This window comes from Pempheris klunzingeri, chromosome 11 (genome assembly GCF_042242105.1).
Source record: "Pempheris klunzingeri isolate RE-2024b chromosome 11, fPemKlu1.hap1, whole genome shotgun sequence".
Lineage (NCBI taxonomy): Eukaryota > Metazoa > Chordata > Actinopteri > Acropomatiformes > Pempheridae > Pempheris > Pempheris klunzingeri.
Window position 1 is genome coordinate 2729728 of NC_092022.1, and position 27932 is coordinate 2757659.

General features: G+C 42.9%; 1 protein-coding gene across 1 annotated transcript in view; it reads left to right on the top strand.

Moving 5' to 3' along the window:
• The first annotated feature begins 219 nt into the window (after positions 1-219).
• The window catches only part of arhgap4b (Rho GTPase activating protein 4b), a 31207-nt gene continuing 3494 nt past the window's right edge, over positions 220-27932 (top strand). Inside the window, exons 1-23 of the mRNA XM_070839288.1 lie at positions 220-317; positions 8226-8586; positions 10728-10899; positions 11025-11187; positions 12824-12886; positions 12997-13170; positions 13404-13532; positions 13822-14043; positions 14531-14632; positions 14758-14943; positions 15663-15747; positions 16521-16548; positions 16846-16942; positions 18447-18507; positions 18674-18751; positions 19828-19956; positions 20611-20716; positions 20830-21057; positions 22183-22238; positions 22412-22583; positions 24408-24536; positions 24729-24836; positions 26179-26281. Of these exons, the coding sequence (XP_070695389.1) occupies positions 8517-8586; positions 10728-10899; positions 11025-11187; positions 12824-12886; positions 12997-13170; positions 13404-13532; positions 13822-14043; positions 14531-14632; positions 14758-14943; positions 15663-15747; positions 16521-16548; positions 16846-16942; positions 18447-18507; positions 18674-18751; positions 19828-19956; positions 20611-20716; positions 20830-21057; positions 22183-22238; positions 22412-22583; positions 24408-24536; positions 24729-24836; positions 26179-26281 (2661 nt within the window). The 5' untranslated portion in view covers positions 220-317; positions 8226-8516. The remainder of the gene's footprint in view (positions 318-8225; positions 8587-10727; positions 10900-11024; positions 11188-12823; positions 12887-12996; positions 13171-13403; positions 13533-13821; positions 14044-14530; positions 14633-14757; positions 14944-15662; positions 15748-16520; positions 16549-16845; positions 16943-18446; positions 18508-18673; positions 18752-19827; positions 19957-20610; positions 20717-20829; positions 21058-22182; positions 22239-22411; positions 22584-24407; positions 24537-24728; positions 24837-26178; positions 26282-27932) is intronic.

Sequence of the window (27932 nt, forward strand, 5' to 3'; positions counted from 1 at the left end):
GAGGGAATGGGAGGAGAGAGGCAGCTCTGGTGCGAGTGAGAGAGAGAGAGAGAGGGGAGGCTATTTGGCATATTTGGCAGGAGAGGGAAGAAAGAAAGGAGGGCGGGCTGTTTTTGAGTGTGTGTGCCTTAGAAATGAGAGAGAGAGAGAGGGAGGGAGGGAGGAGAGTACTGAGCTGAGAGAAATCTGTCAGATTCAAACACACTGCTCTCTCTCTGTGTGTGTGTGTGTGTGTGATAGAGAGAACGAGGGATGAGAAGAGGAGGAGGAGAGCTGAGGAACAGATAGAAAGAGACGGAGGAGGACCACAAAGTGAGGTATGTACGGCTGTCATGCTGCTCGTGATCCAAAAACAACCTGTGTGTTTTGATCCGTAAATATATAAATATATATCTGTGTGTGTGCGTGTGTGTGTGTGTAAAAGTGTGTGCATGCTTGTGTACATGCGTGACTGAAGTGAATATGTCTGTGTGTTTTAAATATAGTTTAGTGTTTTAAAGGGACACTGTATTCACATGGGGGTTTCTAAGTGGACAAATGGATGTAGGCTACTGACTGTTAGGGGTATCAATTATGTAATATGTGTGCACCATTTTCAGTGTTGATGCTCTGTGTGTGTGTGTGTGTGTGTGTGTGCATGTGTTTACATGCTTGTGTAATTATGCCGAGGTGTTTATGTGGCCATTGTGTGGAGCACTGCTACAGTGCCTTGACCATATGGGGTGATTTTACAGCCATTGTAAATATAAGTCCACTCCTGAGCTGTCACAGCTCTCCAACCTTAATTCACCCCTCTGCTTAACACCTATACTATATTATTACAGCTAATTCACATTCTGTCATTATATAATGAAGATAAGCAAATGGCTTGAACAGCCTCCTCAGAGGCTTCTACAAAGTGGCATTTCCTTTGTGCTGTTGGTTTACGGTGCAACAACAAAGATTGTGATGGTAAAAGCAGCTTTGACTAAGAAACTGTAACATTTAAAGCTCTTGTTGACAGGCTTTTTTTTTTTTTTTAAGTTGACCTAGCCCTATACGGGGGTCCAGCTTCACAATCAGGTGCAGTTTCTTGAACGTACACATTAGAGGTATTATCATAGCAACGCAGCTCACAGGTTGAAACAGTGTACTTTTAAAGACTGCCCTCAGAAAAGGAGGTCCTGTGAGCTCTGAGATGATGGTCCACCATCTTGCCTTCGCTGCATCAAAACAACCAAGACACGTGTTAGCACAGACCCTTCGAATTGAAAAGTCAGAATAACATTTAGAATCGTCTTTGTGCAAGTGAGAGACGTGTGACAGGTTATGCATTTCATGTGTGTACTCGTGCATGCATAAGCTGCACTCTGGTCTACTCCACTTCCTCTGGTGGTGGTTTACCTGGGAGCTGCCACAGGCGACATCACTTCAGACAATGTGACATAAGAATAAATTTGAATGAGCAATGTTTACAGTGACTTGGTAGTATTTTACAGTTCTTTAATTAGAAAGTAGAAATAACCACAGTTAAGAAATACTTTTACAAGTAAAAGTCTTGCATTTTAGCATCAAAATATACCAGAAGTACCTAAAGTGAAAGTGCTCATTATGCAGAATGGCCCTTTTCAGAATAATCCGCATCATATTATTGCATTATGATTATTGATGCACTAATGTTTGAGCATTATTTTAACGTAATGCCATCTGAAGCTGCGAAGTTACTAAACCTGTCAGATAAATGTAGTGCAGTAGAAGTATAAAGCAACAGAAAATGGAATTACTTCAGTAACTCAACAGAATATGTACTAGTCACTTTCCACTACTGTATTTTCCACAATGAGACTCATACAACCTGTAGTACAGTAGAACCAGATCTAAACTGACCTCTAATGAGTAAACAGCGAAGTAGACGCCCTCTCATCCCTCACAGTTGCCCGACTGTCCAGAACTGTTTTCATTCCACTTCTTCTTAAATTCATCCTCTGCCAGGACGTACAGGTATGCCTTCCGCAAACATTACCTGTAAACGATCCTCTACATAAAGTTAGACCGTGGCAGGACCTGAGGAATGTAGACAGCAGTGGAAATTTTTCAGTGCCCTTTAGCCTTAAATTTGCGGCCATGTCTGATGCCAATTAGGTAGCATGCCAGACACTGAAAGGCACCTTATACTGTGTATAAGATATACTTACAAGCAAGATTGCCAAAAACTATAAATGTCATTTAACCATAAATGCACAGCCTTTTACTGTTCGTGCAGTACTAAAGTGCTTTCTTTTATGTGATGCTTTATGTGCAGTCGTCCACTGCCACCTTGAAACTAGTTGTCTCTGTGGAGTGTGTTTTGGCAATGATGAGCCCAGGATTAAGCCGCTGCTGAAAACTTTTGGGGTGAGATTTGCAGGTGCAAAGTAATTCTCTACAGATGGTGAGAGAGTAAAAACCTGTGGTAACATACTATGATATGGTTTCCTGTTTCCTATGCACAAGCAGCATCTGAGAAGGATATACGAGTGTGTTGAGAAACTCTGGCAAAGAAGCAAACTTTGTCCTGTGACATGATGAATTTGGATTTTGCTGCTTTGCATAGCTAATCTTGCATCGCCCTAAATCTCATGACACGTTCTAAATGAAACCTGGGGCCAGAGCCAGTGTGAGGGCGCCGTACCTGCCGTAGCGCAGTCAGGTTGGCCATAAGAGCCGCATTCAGATTTGCTTTGCAATCCGACAGCCAGTGAACGAGCTGACGTGTCAGTTAGCTTCCAGCGGTTCCAATGAGATCAGCTCCAGTGTTTTGCAGTAGCATGCCCCGTGAGGAAGTGCAGGCTTCAAATCTGATTTGTCATGTATATTTAATCTGAAAGCGAGACTATGCTACTTTTTTCCCTCTTTCGACTGAAAAGTTAAATTCCTCAGCAACTTGACACACTCTCACTCAGCAGTCGGCGGTTTTGCTGCCGCAGCCTCTGGTCTGGTTTGACCGGTAGCTCACAGTGGCTAAAGTTAGCAGACTTACCATAAGTATTGCTGTGTAACTGACAGTGCTGAGCCAGTTCACTGACTCCTCTCTTCTTTTTCTACTGTTACGCTGAGACATTATCCTGTGATTGTTATTCATGGCCATAGCGGCTGCTGTTCAGCTTTAAAGAGCTGTTGCTGTGATTAATATTCCTCTTTCATAAGGTCGGGGGACTGTTTTTGGTGTGGGTAGGGTAGATTTTAAACAGAATGGCCAGAGTTGGTGCAGCAGAGGCCAAGGCTGACTTTTAGACTCTAGTATGGGTCAAGCTCCAAGAGCACGACATTCCCCATAATGCAACTTGAAAGCATTTTTTGTTAATTAGCCCTTTTCTGCCTGCTGAACGACCCGATTTTTCAAACTCCACGGCCCCAGTTTGTAACACAGGCTTTCTGTTACATATTTGGAGCCTCCAAGTCAATACAACCCCGATGACATGATCCCCCTTCCAGAGCCAAAGAGATCATTATACAACTATTTACACAACCCGAGTGGTTCTTCTCAAGACAAGTAAACTCACTTCAATGAGTAAAACAGGTGGACTGCCCCTTTAATTAAGAGCTCTTTCACTGGAGGGACGTGCGCCATTATTGCCAGACAGTAATTGTCCGATCAAATAACATCATTTAAGAAAAGAAAACTCATGACAGAGCCCAGCAGCTGCTGCTCTTCCATAAAGTGCAACACACTTTAATCTCTGGCTGGAACAACTTCAGGTCACGATGAGGTCTGTGGGACAAACGCTGCTGTCAGCCAGAGCTTTGACAGCTCAGGTCGTGTCTGTCGTCGAGCTAATTTCATTACATCAAATGTCAGGGCTACAACTAAAGTACGCAGTCCACGTACAGTACGACTCCTTTTGCTTCGCTGTTACTGTTATTGTATATTCTATCTATGGCTGTTTGTTGATCTGCTTCCTCCTGCAGCTTAAAAAATGCAACTTGCATCTCCTCCCCATCGTGGTTGTGTCTTTAAGAGCCTCTCCAATCAGTCTGTCAGACAAACGAGTGTCACACCTGACTCGCGCTCACAGTAGCTGTAGCATGTCTGACAGCACCGATTAGCATAAGATCGTGTTCGACACCCTCACGCTTCCTTTTAACATTTCGGCACTTATCTGTGATCAGACTGCACCGGCACTGATAAAGACGCCACTTCAGCTCCTTGGCATGATGCTGCACTTCAGCTGAAACTTCACGTTTCCCAAAAGCCAACTTATCAGGAAGTGAGATCATCTGGCCGAGGGTCCTGTCCACACCCATTTCTTCTCTTTTTGACATTGTACGCTGCACACGCAATGGTTTGGCTTCGTCCCAGGTTTACAGGAATCAGGGTTTTTTTTTTCTATTTGCAGCTGTAACAGTTTAAAAAAAAAAAACAGGGATTCATTTCTGCAAGAAACACGACACAAAATAACCTTCTGTACAGTAACGGGGTCAGCGCAGCACGGAGCAGTTGGAAATCCCCATACAGTATCGGCCTTAACATCAAGCACAGTATCCGAATTGTATTACTTCTGCTTAGAGCTTCGTTTTTTTCTTCTGGGGAAATTAGCTGAAATCCCCTCAGCAGCAATAAGGATCTATCACTCTGCACCACATGTAGCCTCTCTTGTCTTCAATCTACTTTATATTCACTATGTGCCACATGACCTCCTTCTTTCAGTGACCTTGACTCTTAAGTATGAAACACTGTTCCCTGATAACCTCCCTCTCTTTGCCCCTTTTTGCCTCAGCTGATCCCTCTCTTTTCCCCCCTTCTGGTCTTTTGCTGAATCTCTCACAACCCCCCCTCTCTCTTTCTCAGATCATTTACATTCGCTTTGTTCTGCGCAGATTAAGGTCGCACGCTGATGAAGGCCTCTGGAGCCTCCAAGGTCTCGGGGCCCCTCACAGTCTCATTTGCAGAAACCTCTCTGCATTTGTTCGCTGCACTTCTCCATTTAGTCTCGTTCTAGTTCCGTCCGTAACCGTCACCGAAGTGCGTCTGAATCACATCCACCACACAGTTTTGGGAAAGGAAATGAGTAGACAGCTCTAACAGCTCTTCTCTAGTTCTGACTGACATACGCGACGTGTTCGATCATTTTCCAGGAGACCACATTAAAGCAGGCCTTTGTTAGGCCACATTAAAACAGGTTAGCGTTGGAGTGAGTGCCTTTTTCTGGTCACATTTTGCTTCAGTTACTGTTCTGAGTTTTAACCAAACCCAAATTACAGCTTAAGGCTGATTTAGGAACAGTTCTTTCAGTGAAAGTAGCACATGTTGGCATTCATTGCGCAGTGCTTAAACCTGTTGAGAAACTCACACAGGATGTAAAAAGTGAAGTTGCCTCTGTATGTGTGTGTGTGTGTGTACCAGCCTGCCTGTATGAAAGCAAAAGTTAGTGTGTGTGCAAACTCATCTCCTCACTTTACACTGACTGACAATCCAAGCAAATGCCTGTGTGCAATGCAATTTAAGCATTTAGTTGTGTGTGAAGGGCTCATTCGATTAAAAACGTACATTGCAGGCTAACTGGGTTTGATCTTGAGTGTCTTCCAAAGTTGGCTTTCTCTTTCAATGGCATCCAACAGTTTAAGTAATTTAAGACAAGTCATACTCTGCCTTTAAAGGAGTACTCCTTTGATTTCATCCTGCACGAGAGAGAGAGATGGTTAACATCAATGCAGCAGAGACAGACATATCCTCATCTTCAGTCCCTACTTTTGTTCCCAAAAGGCCAGGATCGTGCTTTTCTGTTTATCAGCCCAACAAAGCAAAGGGCGGGGGGGGGATGTTTTGGGTGCTGCTGGTTCTGGAAGTTAAAGATCAGTGTTACATATTCACCCATTTAAGGTGAGTTCACAGGAAGAGCTAAGAAAAGTTCCATCTTATTTTATTCACATGAATTCAAGCGCCGGGCTGTTAGTTCAGACAGATTTGATTCACCCCAAACATCCACTGCACCAACTCTTCAGACGCAGCTGTGTACAAGCTAACCGACCGTGTGTGTGTGTGTGTGTGTGTGTGTGTTTTCAGCCTCTGACTGAACTTAGAACTAACCAGAAACTCTGCTTCTTCCTGTTTCCCTCTGGTTTTGCTCCCTTTTACCTCTTATCTCGTTATCTACCGTTATATATATATAAAGCCCAGAGATGCACATGAATTTTGTGCACTCAAGTGAAAACATTTTTTAAGGCTATCTATTCAAGATTTACAACATTTGCTGTGGCCGTCGGGACGGCCATGCAAGCATTTATTATTTATGCACGTGAGTCTGTGAATCAAACCCAGAGAGCTGTAAAACTTTGCCAAAAATGCCGCAGAACCGCTGCACACTGACGTGCTGAGGTTGGTCACTGAGCTAACACAGTAGCACAACCGCTAAAAGAGGTTGTCTGCCCGTGGTTGTGTACAGACAAAGAGAACAATTGAGAAACCTGGCCGTGGTGCCAAGATGGCCACAGCAGGGGAAGAGGATGCACATCTGTTTGGGTCTGAGATGCTGAAATATTGTATAGAAAACCTTTAACATCATGGATCATGGGTGTCTATTCCTGTCAGTTCAGTTCCTGGTGAATTTGTGCTTGCCTGCATCTTTCCAATGATTTTTTTTGGTGCAGTTGCACCAACTCCATATTCGCCACCCGTCATGTCTGAGGACAGTCAATACAAAAAATGAAGAAAATGTAAAGCAAAATATCTGTCTGTACGTGTTCAAACTGTTCAAAAACAGAAGGTACGAGACATTGAACAGTAGTACGTGATTACAGGGAGCCGCTCATTATCACAAAACAAACCCAGACAGGGTGATGTCTTGAATCATCCTGTACATTATCCCACTTATTCCACGGCTTCAAACTAAAGAAAACAACAATTTGAGACAACAAACTGACTTAAAAAGAATTTTATTGATTTAAAGATGATTTTCTTGTTTCTGCTATCAGAACTGCCTCCATAGCAACGCTCTGTTATCCACAGCAGCAGCAGCAGCAGCAGCCTTTTATACAGAAATAACAGACCGTAGAAAGCCGTAAATGACCAATCAAATCTGAGTAGTCATCAACGCTGTGGAATAAAATTCTTTAGTGGCTGGTGGAAGATAAAAATCATGCTGCTGAGAAAACTGCAACCACAATCTGCAGCTTAAATGAATCAAATTTGGATTCTGGGTCAATTTTGGGAGAATTCAGCAACTGTGGTGCAACAAGGAAGCGTTTTGAATTCACATCTCTGATTTGCCCCATTTACTGGCTTCTTCTCCGTAGAAGCTGGGATTCATGGGTAATGTAGTATTTCCACCCATCCGCTATGAAAAGAAGCTGAAGTACTAGATTTATATCATGATGGCCATAACATGAACCTATAGGATCATTAGATCATCTGGTAGAGTTGCATCTTTCTATGTTGGTTCACATTGAGGACATCATTAAAATAAAATGGAATAAAATAACTCCCACTTTGCAACTCTGTTGAGACGACCCTGAAGGCATCACCGAGGTCATTGTTCAAACTTGTCAAAGCCCCTCCAGAGCTTCAAAAAACAGTTTACGCGATTGTTTTTCCAGGCCAAGTAGCACTTCTCATGACGGGTGAAGTGACTTTGATGTGTTACATTGGTGGAGTTTCCCTTAACGTGCATAAACAACAGTGGTAGCCCACAAAGCAACTGTGAGACGCTTTTAATATATCTAGAGTCCAAACCCAAATTAGAACACAGCCAGCTTTCAGGTGGGTCTACAAAGGCTGTCTGCTGCTTTGAGTCTAGATTTCTCATCTTTGACCTTTTTCTTGCAAATCTTGTCAAGTAAAAGAACGCTGGAGACTTTGGCTTGTGTATTTGACCATTACCTTTGTGGACATCCCCAGCCCCCGACCTCAAGGCATTGAATGTCCTTCATTACTGCCGTTACTCATCACCTCTCATCCTCCCATCCCCCATCCTTCATCCTTCCTCTCTCACATCCCCATCACTCTGCCCTCTTACTGTCCGTTCTGCGCTCTGCCCCTCATCCCCGCTGTCCCTCCTATTAAATCTCCCTTCTCTGGTGTCACTGTCCCTTTCTGTCTTGTCGCCCTGGCCTCATTTGTCCTCCTCCTCCTCCTCGCTCTCTCATTTTCTCGTCCTGGTCTCAATAAATCTCCCTTTTTTGCCCCCTGTTGTCCTCTTGTCATCCGTATCTACTTCTTCTCTTACGGTCACCCTCTCCTCCCCTCTATTTTCGCTCTCCCTCCTGCTCAGGCCAGTTCACCTATGGATCAACGGTCATATCAGAAACCCAGAGGATTCCATGAACACGTCCACGCCGCTGACATCCCCGCTGAGCGCAGTCGATCGACGCTGATGCCAATGCACCGCACGCAGCTGTAGAGCAGCAAGGCCAAGGGGTCAGGGGTGAAAGGTCACAGACTACAGAGCCGGAGCGGGCGCTGAGGTTGAAAGGTTTCAGGCGGGGGAGACTGCAAGGCTACCAGAAGAAGCAGAGTTCAGGAAGGGAGGTCTCGGTGACAGACGAGAGTCAAGGGGTCAAAGATGATGACATCACATGGAAAGCTGAGGAGGGAGAAGGGGAGTCTCGCTGAGTATGAGTCGCAGATGAAAGGTAAGTCACTCTGGATGTGCACGTGTGCTCGTCTCTCCGTGTGCGTCCGTGCCCTTTACTGCACTTCTGTGTGTGCGTGTGCACTTATGCATACAAGATACGACATGTGCATTCATACATGAGTGTGTGCAGTTGCTCTGCACAGTCATCCAGGCGTAGACGCTCACTGAACATATTTGTGCACATGCGTGTCCTCAAAAGCACTTTGTCACAAACTCACCAAAGTCAGGCTTGTTTGGAGCTGGACAACGATCCATGCAGAGCTCAATAGGAGCACAGAATCCTTTAATCAAACACACGAGCATGACCAGTATTAGCCTCAGAAGATTTTCACATGGCAGCAGCAGTGTGTGTGTGTGTGTGTGTGTGTGTGTTGCAAGGTCTCGATGCAATATTTGAGCATCTCGGACCTGTGTGTGTGTTATATGTTGTATTTTTGAGGGTGCATGCCGTGGCTGGGTGGCTCTCTGTACTGTACTACAAGGGTGTATTTATAGCCAGTATTAGTGATGCTGTCTCCTCACATCCAGTCAGCCCCGGGCTGTGTACTCACACAGAGACAGAGAAAAAGAGTAAAGAGTCGAAAGAGGGAGCAGGCGGACCGGGGATGTGGGTGGGGGCGGGGGAGGGCGTGAGAGAGAAATTAAAGAGAGAGGGGGGGGAGGCGGGGAGAGCGTGAGGGGGAGATGGAGAGAGCAAGACGAAGGCAGTGTTATTTGAGAGAATGATGTTTGTATTAGCCTTTGCAAACCAGAGTGCAACGCCAGGCCACGTCGCTGCCGGCTTAGCTGTGTTTGCACACAGCTTGTGTGCATAATACCAGGTTATGTTGGGTTATTACAAGTGAGCTCTGTGTAATAATCTATGTGTTGCTGTTAGATTAGTCAAACAGTGGCAATCACACCTTCAAATGGCAGCATTTTAATAATCATTGTTCCCCGGAGGAACTGTGCAGGCAGATTTCAGGTGGAATGTGTGATTAGAGGAGACATTGTTATATAATTCTCTAATTGGATCATTTCTTATGAATTAAATTATTGTGTGAATGAATTATTCCTCCTGGAGCCACCACAGATCGAAAAGTTCAGCTCTGTGCGTTATTGATTATGTGTGTAAGATTAGTTTCAGGTGATACTGTACGTCCATGTCCATGTGTGTGCGTGCATTTGCAAGCAGCAGCAGGTGTGATATGGATGGACCTCTTATTTTTTTTTCACATTTATTAACAAGCAACATGTGACATAAATACACGAACAGAGTTACAAACACGTACAGTAAAGACACACAGACTAAGACAGAAAATAAAATCCCAAGACGAAACATTGCACAAGAGATATTCTCCGGTTAAATGTAGTGGAGTAGAAGTATAAAGTACAACCAAAATCACACTTAAGCACAGTAATCAAGTACATTTCTTTCCACTGATGTCTTGGAGATAATATTCTGTATTCTAGTGAACAGCAAGCAGTTTTTCTGCTGCTGTCAGCACTATAAGAGATATAATCAAAGTAACCTTAAAGCAGAGACTCATAATTTAGGAGCAGGACAGTTGAGGAACAAGGTACGTTCTCACCTATAGTACTAAATTAATTCTAGCCAACACAGAGATCTACCAGATCTTATTATTCCCTCAGTGGAGGATTAGGTTAATGACTTGGTTTGGTAGGAAATCAGAGCTCTGTATGTAATTGTATGCATGTATAATGCACCAGCTGATGGTCAGTGTCTCTCAAAGAAATGTTTCAAGTTTTTCCAAACTCCACTTCAGTTATTTGAGGTAGTAAAAGGTAGAACATGTGTACTCCAAACTGTTCCAAGTAACAATTGTTTGAAAGATCAATCAAAAAGCTCTTTTATGTGGCACGCAAAAGTGATTCAGTTGAGAGCGGTTGAATATTTCATGTGTTTGAGTTTGTTTGAGGCACCATATGCACGGAGGGAATCTGCTAAAACGAAACTTTTGATCTAATCTCCTTCTCCCAAAAAAAAACAAAATCTGATCACTGTGTCCATCCATGTCTTCTCATGTCACTCTGTGTGCTTGTTTATATCAGTATGTGTCCAGGGTCGTCTTCACTTCAATAACTGTCTCCCCCTGTCTGCCTGTCTCTCTCTCCCCTCTGTGTGTGTGTGTGTGTCAGACCTGCGGGCCCAGCTGACAGACCAGATAAAGATTTTAGACTCTCAGGTGGAGGTGAAGCAGCAGCAGCTCTCAGACCTCTCCGAGTTCCTCCGGCGTCGAGGCGACATCGAGGCCGAATATGCACGCGCCCTGGACAAACTCACAGAGAGATTCACCCACAAGACTAAGAAGTCAGTGTGTGTGTGTGTGTGTGTGTGTGTTTGTGTGGTGTGTGAGAGCGCATGTGTCTTTTACGATCTCTCAGGCACTCTCATTAAGCCGCATCTCAGTAAGAAAACCCTGCGTTTTTCTCCAGGAAGGAGCAGTGGGGTCAGTCTGTGTGTCAGGTCTGGTCTGTTTTGCTGACTCAGACTCGTCTGGAGAGCCGGGAACATGCAGCACTGGGTGACACCTGCTGCAACACACTCACACTGCGGCTGGGCCACAGTACGGAGGATACACACCGTCTGCACAAACGGGTGAGCGGATGTTAGGACACGTGCGTGCGCAAACAGACTTCCAACGCTGGTAGCCATCACGCACGTCCATCTCCGCATTTGTGTATTTGTATCTAGACTCTTATTTTGAAGGTCATCCTGTCATCAGCCCCTCTAACATTTTACTGATCATCGTCGATGCAGAGATACTGAGATGTGGTGAAGCTGCTTGATGATTTAGGCAACACATTATCTGACTCTGGGCGTGATGGAGGTGGTGCAGCCTTAACTAAATGTTAAATGTTTCACTATGCATAGCTGCAACCTAGATGGATCAGCATAACAAGTCCTGTACTGTCACATTCAAGTCTTGTGTTTTTAATTCAAGTGGAGATGATTTCACTTAATTTCGGCAAAGCAGAATAAGCAGATCACTACACTAATATCCAGTTACGCTAATAAACAGCTGAACAGAATCTCCTGCAAGAAAAATGAGCCCAATACTCCAATGCATAAATTCATAAAGATGGATTTCTTTCCCCCAGTGCTGTCAGATTAATTTTGTAATATAGCACACCACTCAAACAACTCCAGTTGTTACTTACCAGCCCTGAAAAGTGAACAGACTTCCAATGAAAGTCTTCTTAAAGTAAATCCCCCCCCCCTTCACGTATTTGTCCCGTTATCTGTCTTTGTGCCGCAGCGGCTTCGACCGACAGTCACATTCATCCCATAAAGTACACATACTCATCTCGCTCAAATGACTGGTTGTCAGACACGCTCTCTGTACCTTCTCATAGCTGAAAAGTGAGCAGAATTTTAATTAAGCCACTACAGTGGTTTCAGAGCAGCTAATAAGTGTTGTTAGGCCCAGTGCCAAGCAGAGTAAAGCCCTGTTAGCTGCTCTCTAATCACTTACACACTATATTTCATCTGTGCCCGAATAACAATACAAATAATAATGGATACATCAGAATAAACTCATGTAGTTGTACTGAAGTGTCAGTTCGTTTTTAACTCTTGGAAGAGTTTGACTTTCTGGGACTATCAGTGTTTTTTGTCTCTCATGTCTGTACGCTAAAGCCATAAAGCAATTAGCTTAGCATAAAGACTGAAAGCAGGGGAAACAGCTGTCCTAACAAAGGTCCAAAAGTCCACCTACCAGCACTCATTAACACTTTATGTCTTGTTTGTTGTGTGTGTGTGTGATGGAAATTTTTTTTTACATGTTTGTAGATGTTACAGTAAATGACAAATAAGAAAGAATGCCCTTTTTCAGCACCACTTTCTCCTAAATCAGTTTTCCTCTGATTTTACTTTGACTGTTTTCACTGCATTTTATTAATTCTTTAGTAGTTCGTACTTCACTTGTCATTATTACTGTATCATTTCTATTTGTATTCATTTTTTTTTACTACTTTTATCTGATTACTATTGTTTTTTTTATATCTTTGTAAAGCACTTTGTAACCTCTTATTCAAAAGTATATAAGATAAAGTACACAAAATATACAAATAAACCTATATAAATTATTATTATTATTATTGCCTCATATTTGGTGTCAACAGTCATATCAATTCACTCATCTAACTCCCTGCAAAAAAGTGACTCAGTCTGTATCCCAAAATGTCACACAGTTGTCATGTGTTGTCTAACAGTTCACTTTTGTAACTTGCAGAGCAAAGAAGTTGGCATCCAGATGCAGGACGAGCTGCTGAAGGTCACTACTGAGCTGCAGACGGTGAGCGCCTCAGGTTTTTGTTTTTGCATGTAAATAACATAATAGTGCAGTGACGCTGACGATGCTGATGTTTGCTGAGTTTCCGTTATGTGACACATGTGCTAATGAAGGCTCTGAAGACTTACAACCAGTACCACACAGACTGTCTGATAGCTGAGGGGAAACTGAAGGAGGCCGAGCGGTTGGAGGAGAGACACACCGGCAAGTCAGCTGAGCTCGGCCTCGGCCAATCAGGAGGACAGAGGCGGAGCTCCGTCAAGAAGATGGAGAGATTAATGGAGAAAGTGAGTGTGTGTCTATGGTGTGTGTGTGTTTGTGTGTGTGTGTGTGTGTGTGAGAGAGAACAGGATGTCTTGAAGTAGGTTTTCTATAGAACCAACCATTTTCCTGTTCCTGTTTGTCTTTATTTGTATAAACGTCACGACACGTGACACCTTGATGTTGTTTATGTTCTTATGTATATCATCTTCTCTTACTGTGTGTGTGTGTGTGTGTGTGTGTGTGTGCGCACTCACAGCGGCATGGTAGGGTGCAGGAGACCCAGCTGAAGTGTACCAAGGCTCGTAACGACTACCTGCTGAATCTGACAGCAGCCAACGCAGCCATGAACAAGTACTATCTGCAGGATGTCAGCACTCTCATCGACGTAAGAAACCGCATGTTGTGTGATTGTGTGTGTGTGTGAGAGAGAGAGAGAGTGTGTGTGAGATTGAGACATTAAGTTGTGCTGAGTTACCTTTTCGTGCCAGTCTTCCCTGTTATTTTCTGCAGAAAAGCTGAGATATCGTGGAGAGATATGAAATGAAAAACCTCCTTTCTCATACACGTCCTCTCTCCCACACCACCATCATCTCATCATCCACCCCCCTTTCCTTCTCTCTTCTTCCCTTCCTCACTCCTGCCTCCACCCCCCACCCCCCCTTGTGACCTGGCAGTGCTGTGACCTGGGCTTCCATCTGTCTGTGGAGAGGGTGATGAAGTGCTACCTGGCCAGTAGGTGGCGCATCCAGAAGACGGAGGAGACGGGGCTCAAGTCGCTGGAGGCCGCCGTGACGTCTCTGGACCAGGGTGGAGACAGAGATGCTTTGCTACAGCAACACGACTCCGCCTTCTGCCTTCCGTTCAGATTCAACTACCATCCACATGAGGGAGACCAGGTGACTGTACCTATTGTGTGCACAGGCCTCAGTTAAACGACCCTGACGCCTCTAAATGGGCCACAATTTGAATGTAGACCCTGTGGTTCAGGAATAACTGTGCAGCAACCACAGACTCTGGATCAGTAGGAAAACTGTTGGCAGGTTCCTTTGACACCCTGTTGCTCATTTTACATTTAAATTCGACCTTAAATAAAAAAAAAAAAGTCCTCTGGCTGTGACCTCAAACCACTGAAGGCATCAGAGACTTCTCTCTAGGAACAACATCCCGTTGGTCTGAACCACTGACTTTACATAAAGAATTGGCATTCAATCATCACATTTCAACCCATTTTATACCATCAAATAACCAATAAAATTGATCAGTAAAAAGAGCGCTTCTTTGGGAAAAATGGTGCTTTGACCTGTACCGGCTTTACATGCAGTCCATGGCGTGAACCTGATCCTCCCTCGTAGCCCTGTGTCATACTTCGCTTGTGTGTTTCAGGTGTGTGAGGTGAGTGCGGAGAGCCAGGTGAGGTACGAGCTGGAGACCAGGTTCCAGCAGCTTCAGTCGCGACTTGCTTCCGTTACCTTGGAAACAGAGGAGGTGAGCTAATCATTCTCGCCGTGTGTGTCCATAATGATCTGTTTGCGGCGATGTGCATGTGAACCTTATGCGATGCTTTAACAAAAACAATGAACGAACGTTTCTTTCCCTTTTTTTTTTACCAGGTCAGTAAAACACTTAAAGCCACACTCACGGCCCTGCTGGACAGTATGTGTGAAAGCGACTGCAACCCCTCCCCTGACGTGCCCAGCAGCTTATCGCACGAGCCCCCCGGAGGAAACACCGCCCCAAAAATGACCCTTGCCAAGCGTCGAGCCAATCAGCAGGAGACAGAGACCTATTACTTTACAGTGAGTTACTGCAGTTTGCTGGAGATGAAGAGAGATATACAGTAGCTATGTATCTGATCATGTGGTATGTGGTTTTTTTGAGATTTCTCATTTGCTTTTACACACTCTGTGAAATTCAAATTCACATCCTCATTACATTCAAACAAAATTCAAATGTCAACCACGTAATCCTGCCAGCCTTCCTCAGTGACCACAATGGATGTTTCACTTGATTTTACATACCATAAGAGCTGTAATAGATTTAAATGGATTGTTTTTACATTTCACTGTTACTGTAAGGTAACAAGCAAAAGCTTCCTGTGAATAGAGGACCTACCAAGAAAGTAAATATTGAGCATATATGTGTTTGTACAGTATGAAATTATGAAACTATGAAACTGGCGCTAGAGGACATATGATACTTGCTATTGAATGATATTGATTGTCCCAATAAGATATGAAATGCAGAAACACAATTTCAGTGCATTCAGTCATACTGAAGCTCTGTAAGTAGTTGCCGTAGCTTAAGCACTGAGCAAAAAGGGGGGCGCAGCATAGGAGAACACAGTTTTATTGGCAGTGAGATGTTTGGAGTGATTAATGCCTTTTGAAGGACAAATGAAATGTGGAGCAGCTCTGTATAAATTGGCATGACAAATGCATGTTACGTTTCCAGAGCTGTGCTTTAGCACTTGAGGAAAAACTGTAAGACATTTTGTGTTCTTTTTTTTTTGTCTTAGAAAGTGAAGGAGTTCCTCACTAGCAGTTCTCTGACCTCCAAACTTCAAGCCAAACATGATATTCTACAAGATGCCATACAGAAAGGTACTCCTATAACACAATGTTATATTTATTATATATATTTATTTTATGATGGATTAGTGCAGTTTAACAATAGACTGTTTTAAAGTACTCTGCGATGCTGAAGTACCATAAGCCTGCATCCTTTCTAAAGACTCCACTGGCTCCAAAAAGAAGTCTGATTGTACGGAAGTCTTCTTTAATACAGCGTGATGTTCATTTTGTAAATTATGGTCCTATTTTGAGTAAAACGTACGGGTTATCTTCTGACTAACCAATCAGAGGTGGACCTGCATGTAATAAGAATCACTTCTGGCTCCAAAACCAAGATGGCGACACACATAAAGCCATAATTATGGCTTCAAAATGTCACAGTTGCTACGTCCACTTCTAATATATACACTCTATGGGTTTTACAAATGATGCCACCGTTAACTTTGACTATTGCAAAGTTCAAAAGAGTGCATTGCTCTAACAGTGTTGGACATGATGGATAGTTTTAAAAAAGGATAAAACTTGATGCAGTAGAATCAGAAATTCTTCCTCCTTGTAAAACTTGGTGCCTTCATTACCCACAATGCAACTTTGGTTTTGTCTAGCGACATCACTTGAGGGGATTTTTCTGGCAGCCACAGAAGACTCAATACCAACCGTTTCACATATGCAGTAGCACGCCGCAAACACCTCATGAGTAAAATCAGTGCAGTTTCCCTTTAATAATGCTGCACAGCGTTTGCACGGGGCCCCTCAATCAAATCTCACTATTCCACTTGTTTTCTGTCTCCTTCTTCTTCCAGCTGAAGCTGTCGACAGTGACCCTTCCAGGTAAACAATGTATTTACACAGCCTAGAGTAAAGAGAGTGTGACTGAGAGAGGCACAGAGATATGGAGAGAGCAGAGAGGACAAGGAGAAGAGGAAGGAGATCAAGCACATTTAAACAAAAATGCCATTTTTTTTAATGTTTTCAATTTTCTATAATGTGTAAAAAGCAGATTTTTGGAGGGGGGAAGTGCTGAAAGTGTAACTGATAATAGCAATTGGCAGACATAATGACATCTTTAGTATTATTAAAACCCTCTCATAAAATGGCATTAAGCATTTTATTCATTATATTTCCCAGAATGCAATGTGCTCGGTCAGTGCGTGTTCGGAAGTCCAGACCTGTTTCCCAATTCTGCCACACACTCTTCACCACAGACATGCTCTCCTACATACAGGTAACACTCACACACACACACACACACACACTCACACCACACACACACACACACACACACAAATTCAAATGAAAATAAAAAAGAAAGCGTCCCTTTGAAAGACACCCTTGTTTTTTTATTTGCTTGCTGCACTGCGCTGCGCTGCTGTTCAACCCTCCGAAGGAAATTATTCCTCAAATCCTGTCACACTGAAGCAGAGGGGGGGGATTCTTGCAGCACATGCACACACTGACAGAACATCCCCCCAGTGCACTTACTGCTGCCTTCATGTGTATGGTCATGCTCATAGCTTATTGCTGGCTTTCTCTCCTTTCAATCCATCCCCCCCCCTTTTATCTCTTCCTCTCTTGTGAAAGGGATTAAAATGCACTGGCCTCTTTGCTGCCTCCTCTCTCGACTCCTCTATTGAGTGTGTGTGTGCTTATGTGCGCCTCTTCCCACTGCTCCTAAATCTTTATTGCCCTTATTTCTTACTCTGCCTTTCCTAATCTGTGCGTTTTTTTTTTCTCTGTGTCTTCTCTGCTTGGCTTGGTGCAGAAGAAGAAGGAGAATGTCTCGGACACAGGTACCAAACCCCATCTGTGACTGCTTCTCTACTGCATGCAGGCCGGTGGGCTGTTTCCCACAGTGACCAGGGCCGTAGCTACCATTGAGTGCACTGAGGCCCTGCCCCTGTTTTTCTTTTTTGTGTGTGTGTGTGTGTGTGGGGGAATATCGGCTTTAGCAACTTTGAGTGAAGTTAATATTCTATGGTGAAAACCTCCAAGGAGTAGTCCTTCATTTTGGGCCTTTGTATTCTTGCCAAGATTCGGACGAGCAGATTGATACCACTCATGTCTGTAAAGTAAACCATTAGCCAGTTAGCTTAGCACAAAACTAGAAGCAGGGCGAACAGCTTGCCTGGCTCCACTTCCAGTCTTTATGCTAAGCTAAGCTAACTGTCTGTAGCTTCATATTTAATGCAAAGATACAAGAGTGGTTTCGACCTTCTCATCTAACTCATGATAAGAAATAAGCCTGTGTCTAACGATATCAAACTCTTCTTTTAAACATGTTGGATATTTTTTAGGCTGATTTTAATATTTTAGAAAAAGGTCTCTATTTTACTTACCCATAATAAGATCTATGTAATGTGTTAGTGATTATAAGGGAAATGGAGACACATTTCTGAGTTATATTAATGAGTAGTAAGCATTAAATGTGTTAAAAATCCAAATAACTTTGCTATTTTAGAACCAAGGGTTTCTAAAATACGTTTTTTAGTAAAAGTAAACTAACTAACAATTGGGATTTTAGGCTTTGACCTCAGTATTTAAGCATTTTAAGCATTTTACCTGCACCTTGCATCAACCCAAGCTTAGCTCTTGTTACCATCCTCCTCTGTTTAATCACCATTTTCTTGCATTATATCTTCCCGTTATTTTCTCTTGACCTCTATGTGCTCCCTCCTTCTGTCTCTAACACTCTCCTCTCCTCTCCATCTTTACTCATTTTTCATCCCCAGAGCTCTGGGCAGCAGATTCCTGTGGTGGTTGAAAGCTGCATCCGTTTCATAAACCTTCACGGTGAGTCACTCTTTATGATATAGCAATGAGCCAAGCTGAGAGAGCTGTGGACACTGAGAATGAGAGAGTGAAATGTTATGTGTGCGCAATCCTGTGCATGGAACATTAAGCATCTATGACCATGTGATATAATGTGTGTGTGTGTGTGTGTGTGTGTGTCTCTCAGGCCTCCACCATGAAGGGATATTCAGAGTTCCTGGGTCACAACGGGAGGTTAACCTCATCAGAGATGCATTTGAGAGAGGTAAATGAGCTCCTGAAATTGTATCACGATTTCCTCTGATGCAGAAAAGTAAAGAAATAATAACCACGTTCCAGTTTTAGATCAAACACAAGCGCCTTTACATGTGCTACATTTTTAAGCCTCTCTAACCTCTTTGCTGGATTAATGTCTGTTAAAAGATTACCTTCCAAGTTTTAAGAGAAAGCTGAACAAGCCAGCGAACCCTCATATTCATATTCTGTCACCGCGTCTCCATAATTGTCCTCAGTCCTCAAATACAAAGCACATATTGATCACACAGGTGTTGAATATACAAACCTTTATCTTCAGTGACCTTATTGCAAGCAAATTTAAAGTTATGTTACAAACGCAGTGTAAAAAGTAGTGTAGTAATTACTTTTCACAGTGACTAATAACTTATTCCTAACTATAAAACCATAGTGACTGTTATTTATTTATTTTTTTTGGAGACTTGAAGTAACACAACATTAATGTCTCACAAAGTCGGTTTGAGCAAACAGTTTCTGCAGTCATTTGGAGTCGGATACCTCCAGTAGTCACACTCTGCTTTGCTCTGTTTGGCTCTCCACTGAGGGGAATATCTGGCTGCTAAATGCTTCACTATGTTTACCCACTAGTTTCTAAATTTGTCTGGCTGCGTAAGTAAGTGCGCAGTAAGACTGTAGAGCTTTTTTCGCTGAAAATAACTGCCTGCTGCAGCCATAAACCGTATGAGAGCACTGAGAGTGACCTAAAGCAACGAGCTGGAGCATGGAGCTGTGTAGGTTCATCGCCATGAGTTACATCTTTCACGTGTGTAATTTCATGATGTAGTTTAATCGACTGTTAGTTTAAAAATTTGGATTATAGCTGCTTTAAATAAAATTTGAATCACCCCCTTTTCCCAGTAACAAGCTAAAATGCTAATCCCAATAATGTAATTCTTGTAATTAATTAATATATCACCCAAAATAATTAGACATATGAGGAACACAATTTTTCTGGAACCCTACACTACATGTCTTGTTTCTGCATGAAAAAGTGTTGCTGCATGGACACACTGGTCTCACATGTCCCCCCCCCCCCCCCCCCTGTAGGAGACGATCCTCTGTCAGACAGCGAGTGTGACCTGGACTCTGTGGCTGGTGTGTTGAAGCTCTACTTCAGGGGCCTTGAGCCTCCTCTCTTCCCGTATGACAGCTACTCTCAGCTGCTGGAGTGTGTCCGTAAGACCCCCTTATATAACCTCCGTGTCTGTGTGTGTTGCTGTTTTCAGATCATGCAGGCTTACACGTCTGCTTACACTTCTGCTTCCAGTTATTTACGTATCGTTTGGTATCTAGACATTTGATCCTATGTCGGTTTTGCAGATTCACCCACTCATATGCAGCAGAATGTGTTTTTGCATATGAATAAACCTGCGCCGTATGACTTTGCAGCTTCAGCAGTAGCCTTGCATAATGGCTGCCACTTTACTGACGCTCCACACACAAAGCAACTTGTTTTTTTTTTAGGGAATACATGTAGAGTTGATGCAAGGTGGTGCAACTTCTCCTGGTGCATCTCACTGTTTTGTTTGCTGTTGTGTTTTGCAATCCAAATACAGAAACCCGGAGTCATAATTTACGCAGCTTATTAAAGGTGTGAACCTGCCTGCAGGATGTTTATTCCCCATAAATTCATAGTTTTCTATCATTGACCAAATAGATAAACCCAGCCACCTCACCTCAGTAGTTTAAGTACTTGTCACATTTCTTTAATCAGAGTTTTAGGGGATTTACACTAAGAAACTGTAACTGCAATATTAGAATGATTAAATCTTTGCTTCTGCTCATCATGTCGTCTTTTTTTTTTTTTCATTTCCTTTATGTTACGATCAGAAATCGAGGGGGAGGCGGAGAAAGCTGCCCAGATTAAAGCGATTGTCTCCACCTTCCCACGGCCTCTCCTCATCGTGATGAGATACCTTTTCGCTTTCCTCAATCAGTAAGCTACAGCGTAACCCAGCGTGGGATATTCCATCGCTTACAATATCTACTATGCTCATAAAAGCCCATGCCAACAATAGCAATTCAATATCTGTGTGTGTGTTTTCCCAGTGTGTCTCAGTACAGTGATGAGAACATGATGCAGCCCTACAACCTGGCCGTTTGCTTCGGTCCGAGCCTGCTGAGGGGGATGGATTCTGACGACGCTGTTGCTAGGCAGCCGCAGGTCAATGATCTCGTCAAAACCATGATCCTCCAGCATGACGTCATCTTCCCCAGCCAGTCAGAAGTGCCGGGCCCCGTCTACGAGAAGCACATGACTCTGGAGCAGGAGTACTGGTGAGAGATGAGTCGTCGTAAACATCGACACGTATTTAAATTTATAAATATGAAGCCCCAAAACAAACAAAATGTATTTTTTTAGTCGAAAGTGTAACTGATTCCATCAACGTTTATTATAAATAAAAGCTTTAAATTTTACTACTGACTGGTTAAATAAAATAAAACACCATTAGCTGACAAGGTAACTACAAATGAACTGGAGTTTTAACTACATGGTATGGCTGGTGGATCTGATTGGTTGAACTTGTTTTAGATGGTGATAGACAAATGGTTCATCCAATTACCTTCCATGTATTATTTTTAACGTGCCTGCCCTTTAAAACAGTTGCTACTTCCCTGATGATTTTATCTAAAATCAGATCACCACAATTATCTAATGATGCATGTTATTTATTGATGTATTTAGTTATATTTATTATATAATAGTTATATATTATATTCTAAGCTGGTGACCTGTTCCTACATTTTGTATTACCAGACAAGAGTTCAGCCAACAAGCGTCCATTATTTATGAAGAAAGATGATATTGTCTGTTTATATTGATTTCTGTCCTTGGTTGACTCGTAGTCAGAGACTGACTGGGCAACAGCCTCACACTGCTCCAGAGATTTGCTGGTCATGTCAGAGTTTAAGACTCAGTCTGAGATGGTTCCAAGTATGTAGAGCAGCTTTCCCCTCAGCCCCTTTTTCATGGCTCATCCTCTTGAAACAGAATTACATGGCATGCCAAAGGCATTTCTGTGCAGCTTGCGATGCTTTGTGTAAAAACAGCTTAATACTATTAAGCTGATTGCTCACTAAAATTTAACACAAGCCTCCAGCCCATCAACCGTGTCCATGGAAACCTCTAACACCGACTCGAGGGGAATTCACTAAAACTGCCTGCTTCTTCATGAACTTTTATTTAATGTACTGTCTCACATCTGACAAGACCTTATCAGTGATTCAGTCAGACTTTTGGATCATTTGAGGAAATCTCACAGTCGCATGATGTCTGGTGTGAAACTGCACAAGCGAAGTGAGGAACTGCTGTGTGAAAGGAAAGGCAGTGATGTGACAGCTGGTCAAACAGAAGAGGAACAGTGCCTGACCACCGACTCTGGTTTTTCTGCTTGTTTGCAGTGAGCCAATCACAGAGGAGGGAGACGGTGAGACTGAGCATCTGCCCAGTGAGGACGGTGAGTGCACTCTCTCACACACACACACACACACACACACACACACACACACACAGACAGGCAGCATGAATTTTATAATTTTATATGATGTTTTATGAGCACACAATTAGATGACAACTAGTTGCTATAAAACACATGCCTGAGTCTGCTGTGTGTTTTGCGTGTGTGTGCAGAGTGGGAGGCGGTGGCTATGTTCGACTACGTGGCGAGATCGCCAGCAGAGCTGTCCTTCAAGCTGGGCGAGCTCCTCATCCTTCACAGCAAGGCCTCCTGTGATTGGTGGAGAGGCGAAGTAGGAGGGGTTAAGGGCCTCATCCCTCACAAGTACATCAGTGTGCTGGAAGGGTGAGTGACTTTACATTGTCGCCATATTTACAAGCACTGCCAAGATGATCTCCCCCTCGACGACGGGTCTTGAAATGGATCCATCCCAGTTTCAGAGTCTTGGCTCCTATAATTTGCTGAATTTGCCTCTCTGCTGGGGCAGCATGGTGGTGCTGTGGTTAGCACTGTTGCCTCACAGCAAGAAGGTCCTGGGTTCGAATCCCAGTCTTTCTGTGTGGAGTTATCTGTGTGGTTAATTGGTAACTTGAAAATTGCCTGAGAGTAAGTGGTTGTCTGTATGTGGCCCTGCCACATATGTGGCTGGTGACCAGTCCAGGGTGTACTCCGCCTCTCGCCCGAAGTCAGCTGGTATATAAGCGGTATAGAAAATGGATGGATGGATGGATGGATGCCTCTCAGAGTCACATAGTTTTGTCTTGAGTGCCAGATGTCTTGAATACAACACAGGACAATGGAAACTAAGTCACTGTTTCACAAAGACAGCGATATGGCACCCTGGAGGGCTGTAAAACTTCACTGCCTGCTGAATAACACTTATTCACGTTTTAATCGCTTCATTTTCGTGATCACACAACCACAGTTGGCGGATGTTTTTTAGGCACTGTTTGGCAACAACGAAGAGTGTCCCCACATTCAATTTTCCTAGTTGAAATTGTTTGAATTAGTCACGTCTTGTCTATCGTCAAATCATGTTTTACTTTTTCATTTTCTTTTGCTTGTTGATGCATATTTTTATTTGGGACATTTGTTTCCATTTCTCCTCTCGACCAACCAATCACACCGTGATGTTATTTGTCCAATTCAAACAAACAAGATGTAACATGTTCATCATGTAGGTTGATTTTGCTACCTTCAGACAGGGTAACGCTAACTGTTTCACCCTGTTTCTAGTCTTTATGCTAAGCTAAGCTAACCCGGCATCTGGCTCCAGCTATATATATATGTATTATGCTTCTTTGCTTAGATGAGAAGATCATTTCTACAGTACCTTTGCAAACATGCCAAACTGTTAAAGATAAGCAGTAAACGTTAAAGTCATTACCGATCAGGTCACCTGTGAAATGTCCACCTTTACTGTGAGCAAGATTTCTGCCAGGACATCAAACATTTTACAATTCCTGCTCTCACACCCGGACGCAGACATATCAGAATAAGCAAATGGAAAACATTTGAAAGCATCGCTGTATCTCAGCCCTCTCTCACACACACACACAGACACACACACTTTTAGGTCTGTCTGTGAGTGTGATGGCCTGGTGCCATGAAGAAAAAAACACACTGAACAAATGCCATAGTTTTAAAAAAAAAAAAAAAGTTTTGCAACCACTGGTTTGGACACTCTCCGAAATCCACTATAACAGCAATGCTACATTCTGTACTTGTGTGTGTGTGTGTGTGTGTGTGTGTGTGTGTGTGTGTGTAGGTGTTTAAACTGCATATTTAATCCACATGGCCTTATAGCATTCCACAGTTAACGCTGACCACATTGATTACAGCAGTTGCACAGAGGAAGTACAGGTTGTATAAACAGGGAGTGGACAAATGCACAGAAATATCTTCTAATATCTCACAATATAACACAACTAAAAGCCTTAAAAATACATTTAATTAAAGGAGAACTGAACAGCACCAGTTTCACAAAGGTGGTCTTTTTGCAGAGCTGATGCGTAGCTTTGGGACTTTATTTTCTATAGATTTCCTCCTCCCCCCTGCAATTATTCTGCCACTCAACTCATCATCTCGTCATATTTAAACTTGTACTGGCTGTACTTTCTGTAGTGAAATACTTGCTTAATATATCTCTGTCTTCCTCTCCTCCCTCAGGTCAGAGCGAGGGAAAAGAGAGGACGGAGGAGGAGGAGGAGGAGGAGGAGGAGGAGGAGGAGGAGGAGGCGGAGGAGGCAGCACTGGAAACCTGACAGCAGAAGATCCACAGACGGAGAACACAATTCGGTAAACACACACATACACGAATGCCCACTGTGTTCACTCCAGCAAAGACATGCAGTAATAAATGTAGATGGTAAAACACACACACACACACACACACACACAGAAATATCCACTTTACATTATTGCCCACACAGGTACAGAGTCTTGCACATAAATGCACACGACATAAAGTTTCTCTGCACGTCTTGACAGGATGCGGGTGAACAGCGACAGCGCTTCTTTGCCTGGGAGACAGAGAGGAAGTGAGGGGAGCCCCAATCGGAAGCCGCCAACTTCCCCCGCCGCTAGACACCTGCCAGTGTAAGACTGACACACACCTCGCACACAATGCATGCTTCATGCTTGTGCTCGTCACTCAAATACATAGAGGTTTATAATCTCTTGAGATATTGGTTGCGAACATGAAGTATAAAGGGAGAAACAACATTACTACTAACATACTGCTATGATCAGTATCTTTATATTAGCAATGGATAATAATAATAAATGATAAATAATAAAAAGAGCTTGAATTATTGGCCTTATATTCATTGCATGGACAGAAACTCGACTGCAAACGAATGTTAATGTTGCTGGATGTGTAAATAGTAGTGCTGTCAAATTCATTTGAAATTTATTTGTGATAAATTGAAAAAAAAAAAAAAAACCCAGATCATTTGAAGCACACTAGGCGCTGCATTTGTAAATGTGCCGCCATCGACGCCATCAGCAACTTTATTGCCGAAGCACATGAAACCCGTGCGCTCTCTGACTGCGGGTTAGAGATGGTGGACAGAACTGCAACTCTACACATCTCACAGTGGTTCGTCTCGGCCTGTCTTTCCAAATTAGATGCCATTCGATAGAGGTGTCACCTTCTTAGCGCCTGGACATTACTGTAGGCCCTGAGGCGGCAGGTTTCTTGGAGATAAAAGATGCTGTTAAACAACAGTATTTGTGAATTCAAATATTCTGCCTTTGTGTTGATTCCACATTAATTCTGTGAGAAAGTTGCCAGAAGTTACAGACGCAGTCAGAGGACTTATTTTTACTGTCAGTCCCAAATGCCCGTCTTGAAAAGAGGCTTTTACATTTGCAGCTCCTGCAGCTTGGAACTTGCAGCAGGAGGATTTGGGTCCAGCAGGACTGGTCACTTTAGGTGTTTTTAAAAATAGATTGAGGGAGTTGGTGGAAGACAAATCAGGCTGTAGATGCTTTGACTGAGCTATTTTTCCCAGCAAGATCCCGGATATGATGACCTGCCTCTTATTTCGGTCTGCTGCTGTGATCTGAAGGCTGTTATTGTCTGGATCTGTTATACGTTGTACTGTCTGACACTGTCTTGGTCAGGACACTTTTGTGAAGGAGATTTTGAATCCAAATTAGTTTTTTTCTTGATGAAATATATTTCAAATCAAGATTTAAATAACCATTATTACAAGCTTAAGAAGTCTGAAGAAGAAAAAAAAGCAATTAATCGTCATTCATCACCGCAAATTGTGAGATAAATAGGCAGATTTGGTCGCAAGTTAACTGTATCTACTTTGTAATATAAAAGTCTTATTGTCTCTAATGTGTGAAAAGATTTTTGTCAAGAAGCCAAAATATGAAAGAAGTTTCGGATCAGATTTGGTGTATTTATTTAGTTTCTTTTGTCTTTTAGGTCTCAGGAGCGAAGACACACTTTGGACACAGTGAGACAGGCCGGCTTCAGACCCACAGACAGGCCTCCGCAGGGTCAGGCAGAGAGAACAGCAGTCGACAAGGTTGGTAGTTCATCACACTGCCACTAAAAATAAGATAAAAAGGACAGAGGACTCGTGCTCGTGTATCACACCTATGACACCCTATCATTTTGTAGATCTTCTTCAGCAGAATTCAGCAGGCTTTGATGCCAGAGGATGTTACTAACACATTTAGGTTCTGTTTCAATAAGCAAATTGAGCTGATGGTCGAGATAACTCTACTCGCCAGAGGTGACATTTCACATTTGCACACAAGCAAGCAAGCAGCTCTCGTTAACCTTGCTCGTTGAGCGGCTTCGCTGACGTAACCTTCCTACTCTAATAGTTGGCGAACATTCCCAGAAATTAACAATTTGTTCTGGTTAAATGTGCTGACGCCGCTGAAGCTGCATCCTTCAGTGTTGTGGTTTGGGCTAAAAATGAGACACCTATGACACAATTATCTCAGCTTGAAAGGAAATCTAACCAAACTGAATTTCTGCTTTTCTGTTTTCCACTGAAAGCAGCTTAGAACATTTACGTGCCGCTGCAGAAATCCCCCCCCTCTCTCATTTGTATTTGCGTGTTTATACAAACACACACATGCAACAGACTTCACGTATAACAGACTTTGTTCAAGAGCTCCAGACTGTAGATTAATGAAAATGAACGGTAGACACGGGCTGTGGCGGGCAGACGCATGAACTGTACAAGGAGAAGTGTAAAAGCGCCGCACACTGGATATATTAAAACTTTTTTTTTTTCCATTGCTGTGGCTTTATTTGCAAACCTCTGAGCAATGAATGCTGTACTATATATATTAAATGAAAACATGTGCAGGTAATGAGGCTATCAGTCACAGCTTTGTGTGTATGTTAAACACTACTTTTTAATCACTGTTGCTTTTAAAATGATCATTATCAAATAATGATGCTGTCAAACAAATCTAATTCTTATCAATATAGAGTCAGCAGTGGTCATTCCCTCACGATGCGCTAAATATTGATGAAAAGGGAAAGAACTTCCAGTTTATGTTTTAAATGGTACATCGTGAGAATGAATCCTGAAAGTGTTCCGTTTATTTATGCTTATTCTGGCAGCCGCACACATGGAGCCCTCAAGCACATGCGCTTTTGGCCTCTGACTAGATGAGTGCCCTTTCTGCAAGGATGGTTTCTTCGGCTTCTTTAAATGTCTGTGCACATTGCTGGCTGTAAATACACACGATGGCTAACTTCACTTTACAGTAAATCGCACGTTCATACAAGGCAACGTGACGATTGGGAGTGGAATCTGTTCACTGTTTCTGTGCTGTAGTTTTTACTCAAGTCATCACACGTTATCTATTATATATTATATGTTTGAATGGATGAAGCTACAGTTAGACTATGTATTTGATATTGAAAGCATATAATGTTAAACCACACTCTGTTACTACTGTAACAGACACATGTTGTGCATTTTTTCATTCCACCGCCACCTTACATTTGAATAGTCTAACAGTCATGATGAAGTAATTAGCAATTAAGCCGTAATGCAGCTCAGCAGGGTGATGTTGTTAAAAGTTTGTAGACACATGTTGCATTAATTCAATGATCTCTCATGGTTAAAGGCTTGTGCTAATGAGGTATGAGGTGTATTCTTAGAACAGATGTCATGTTGTCATCATGTGATGATACTGTATGCGTTGCAG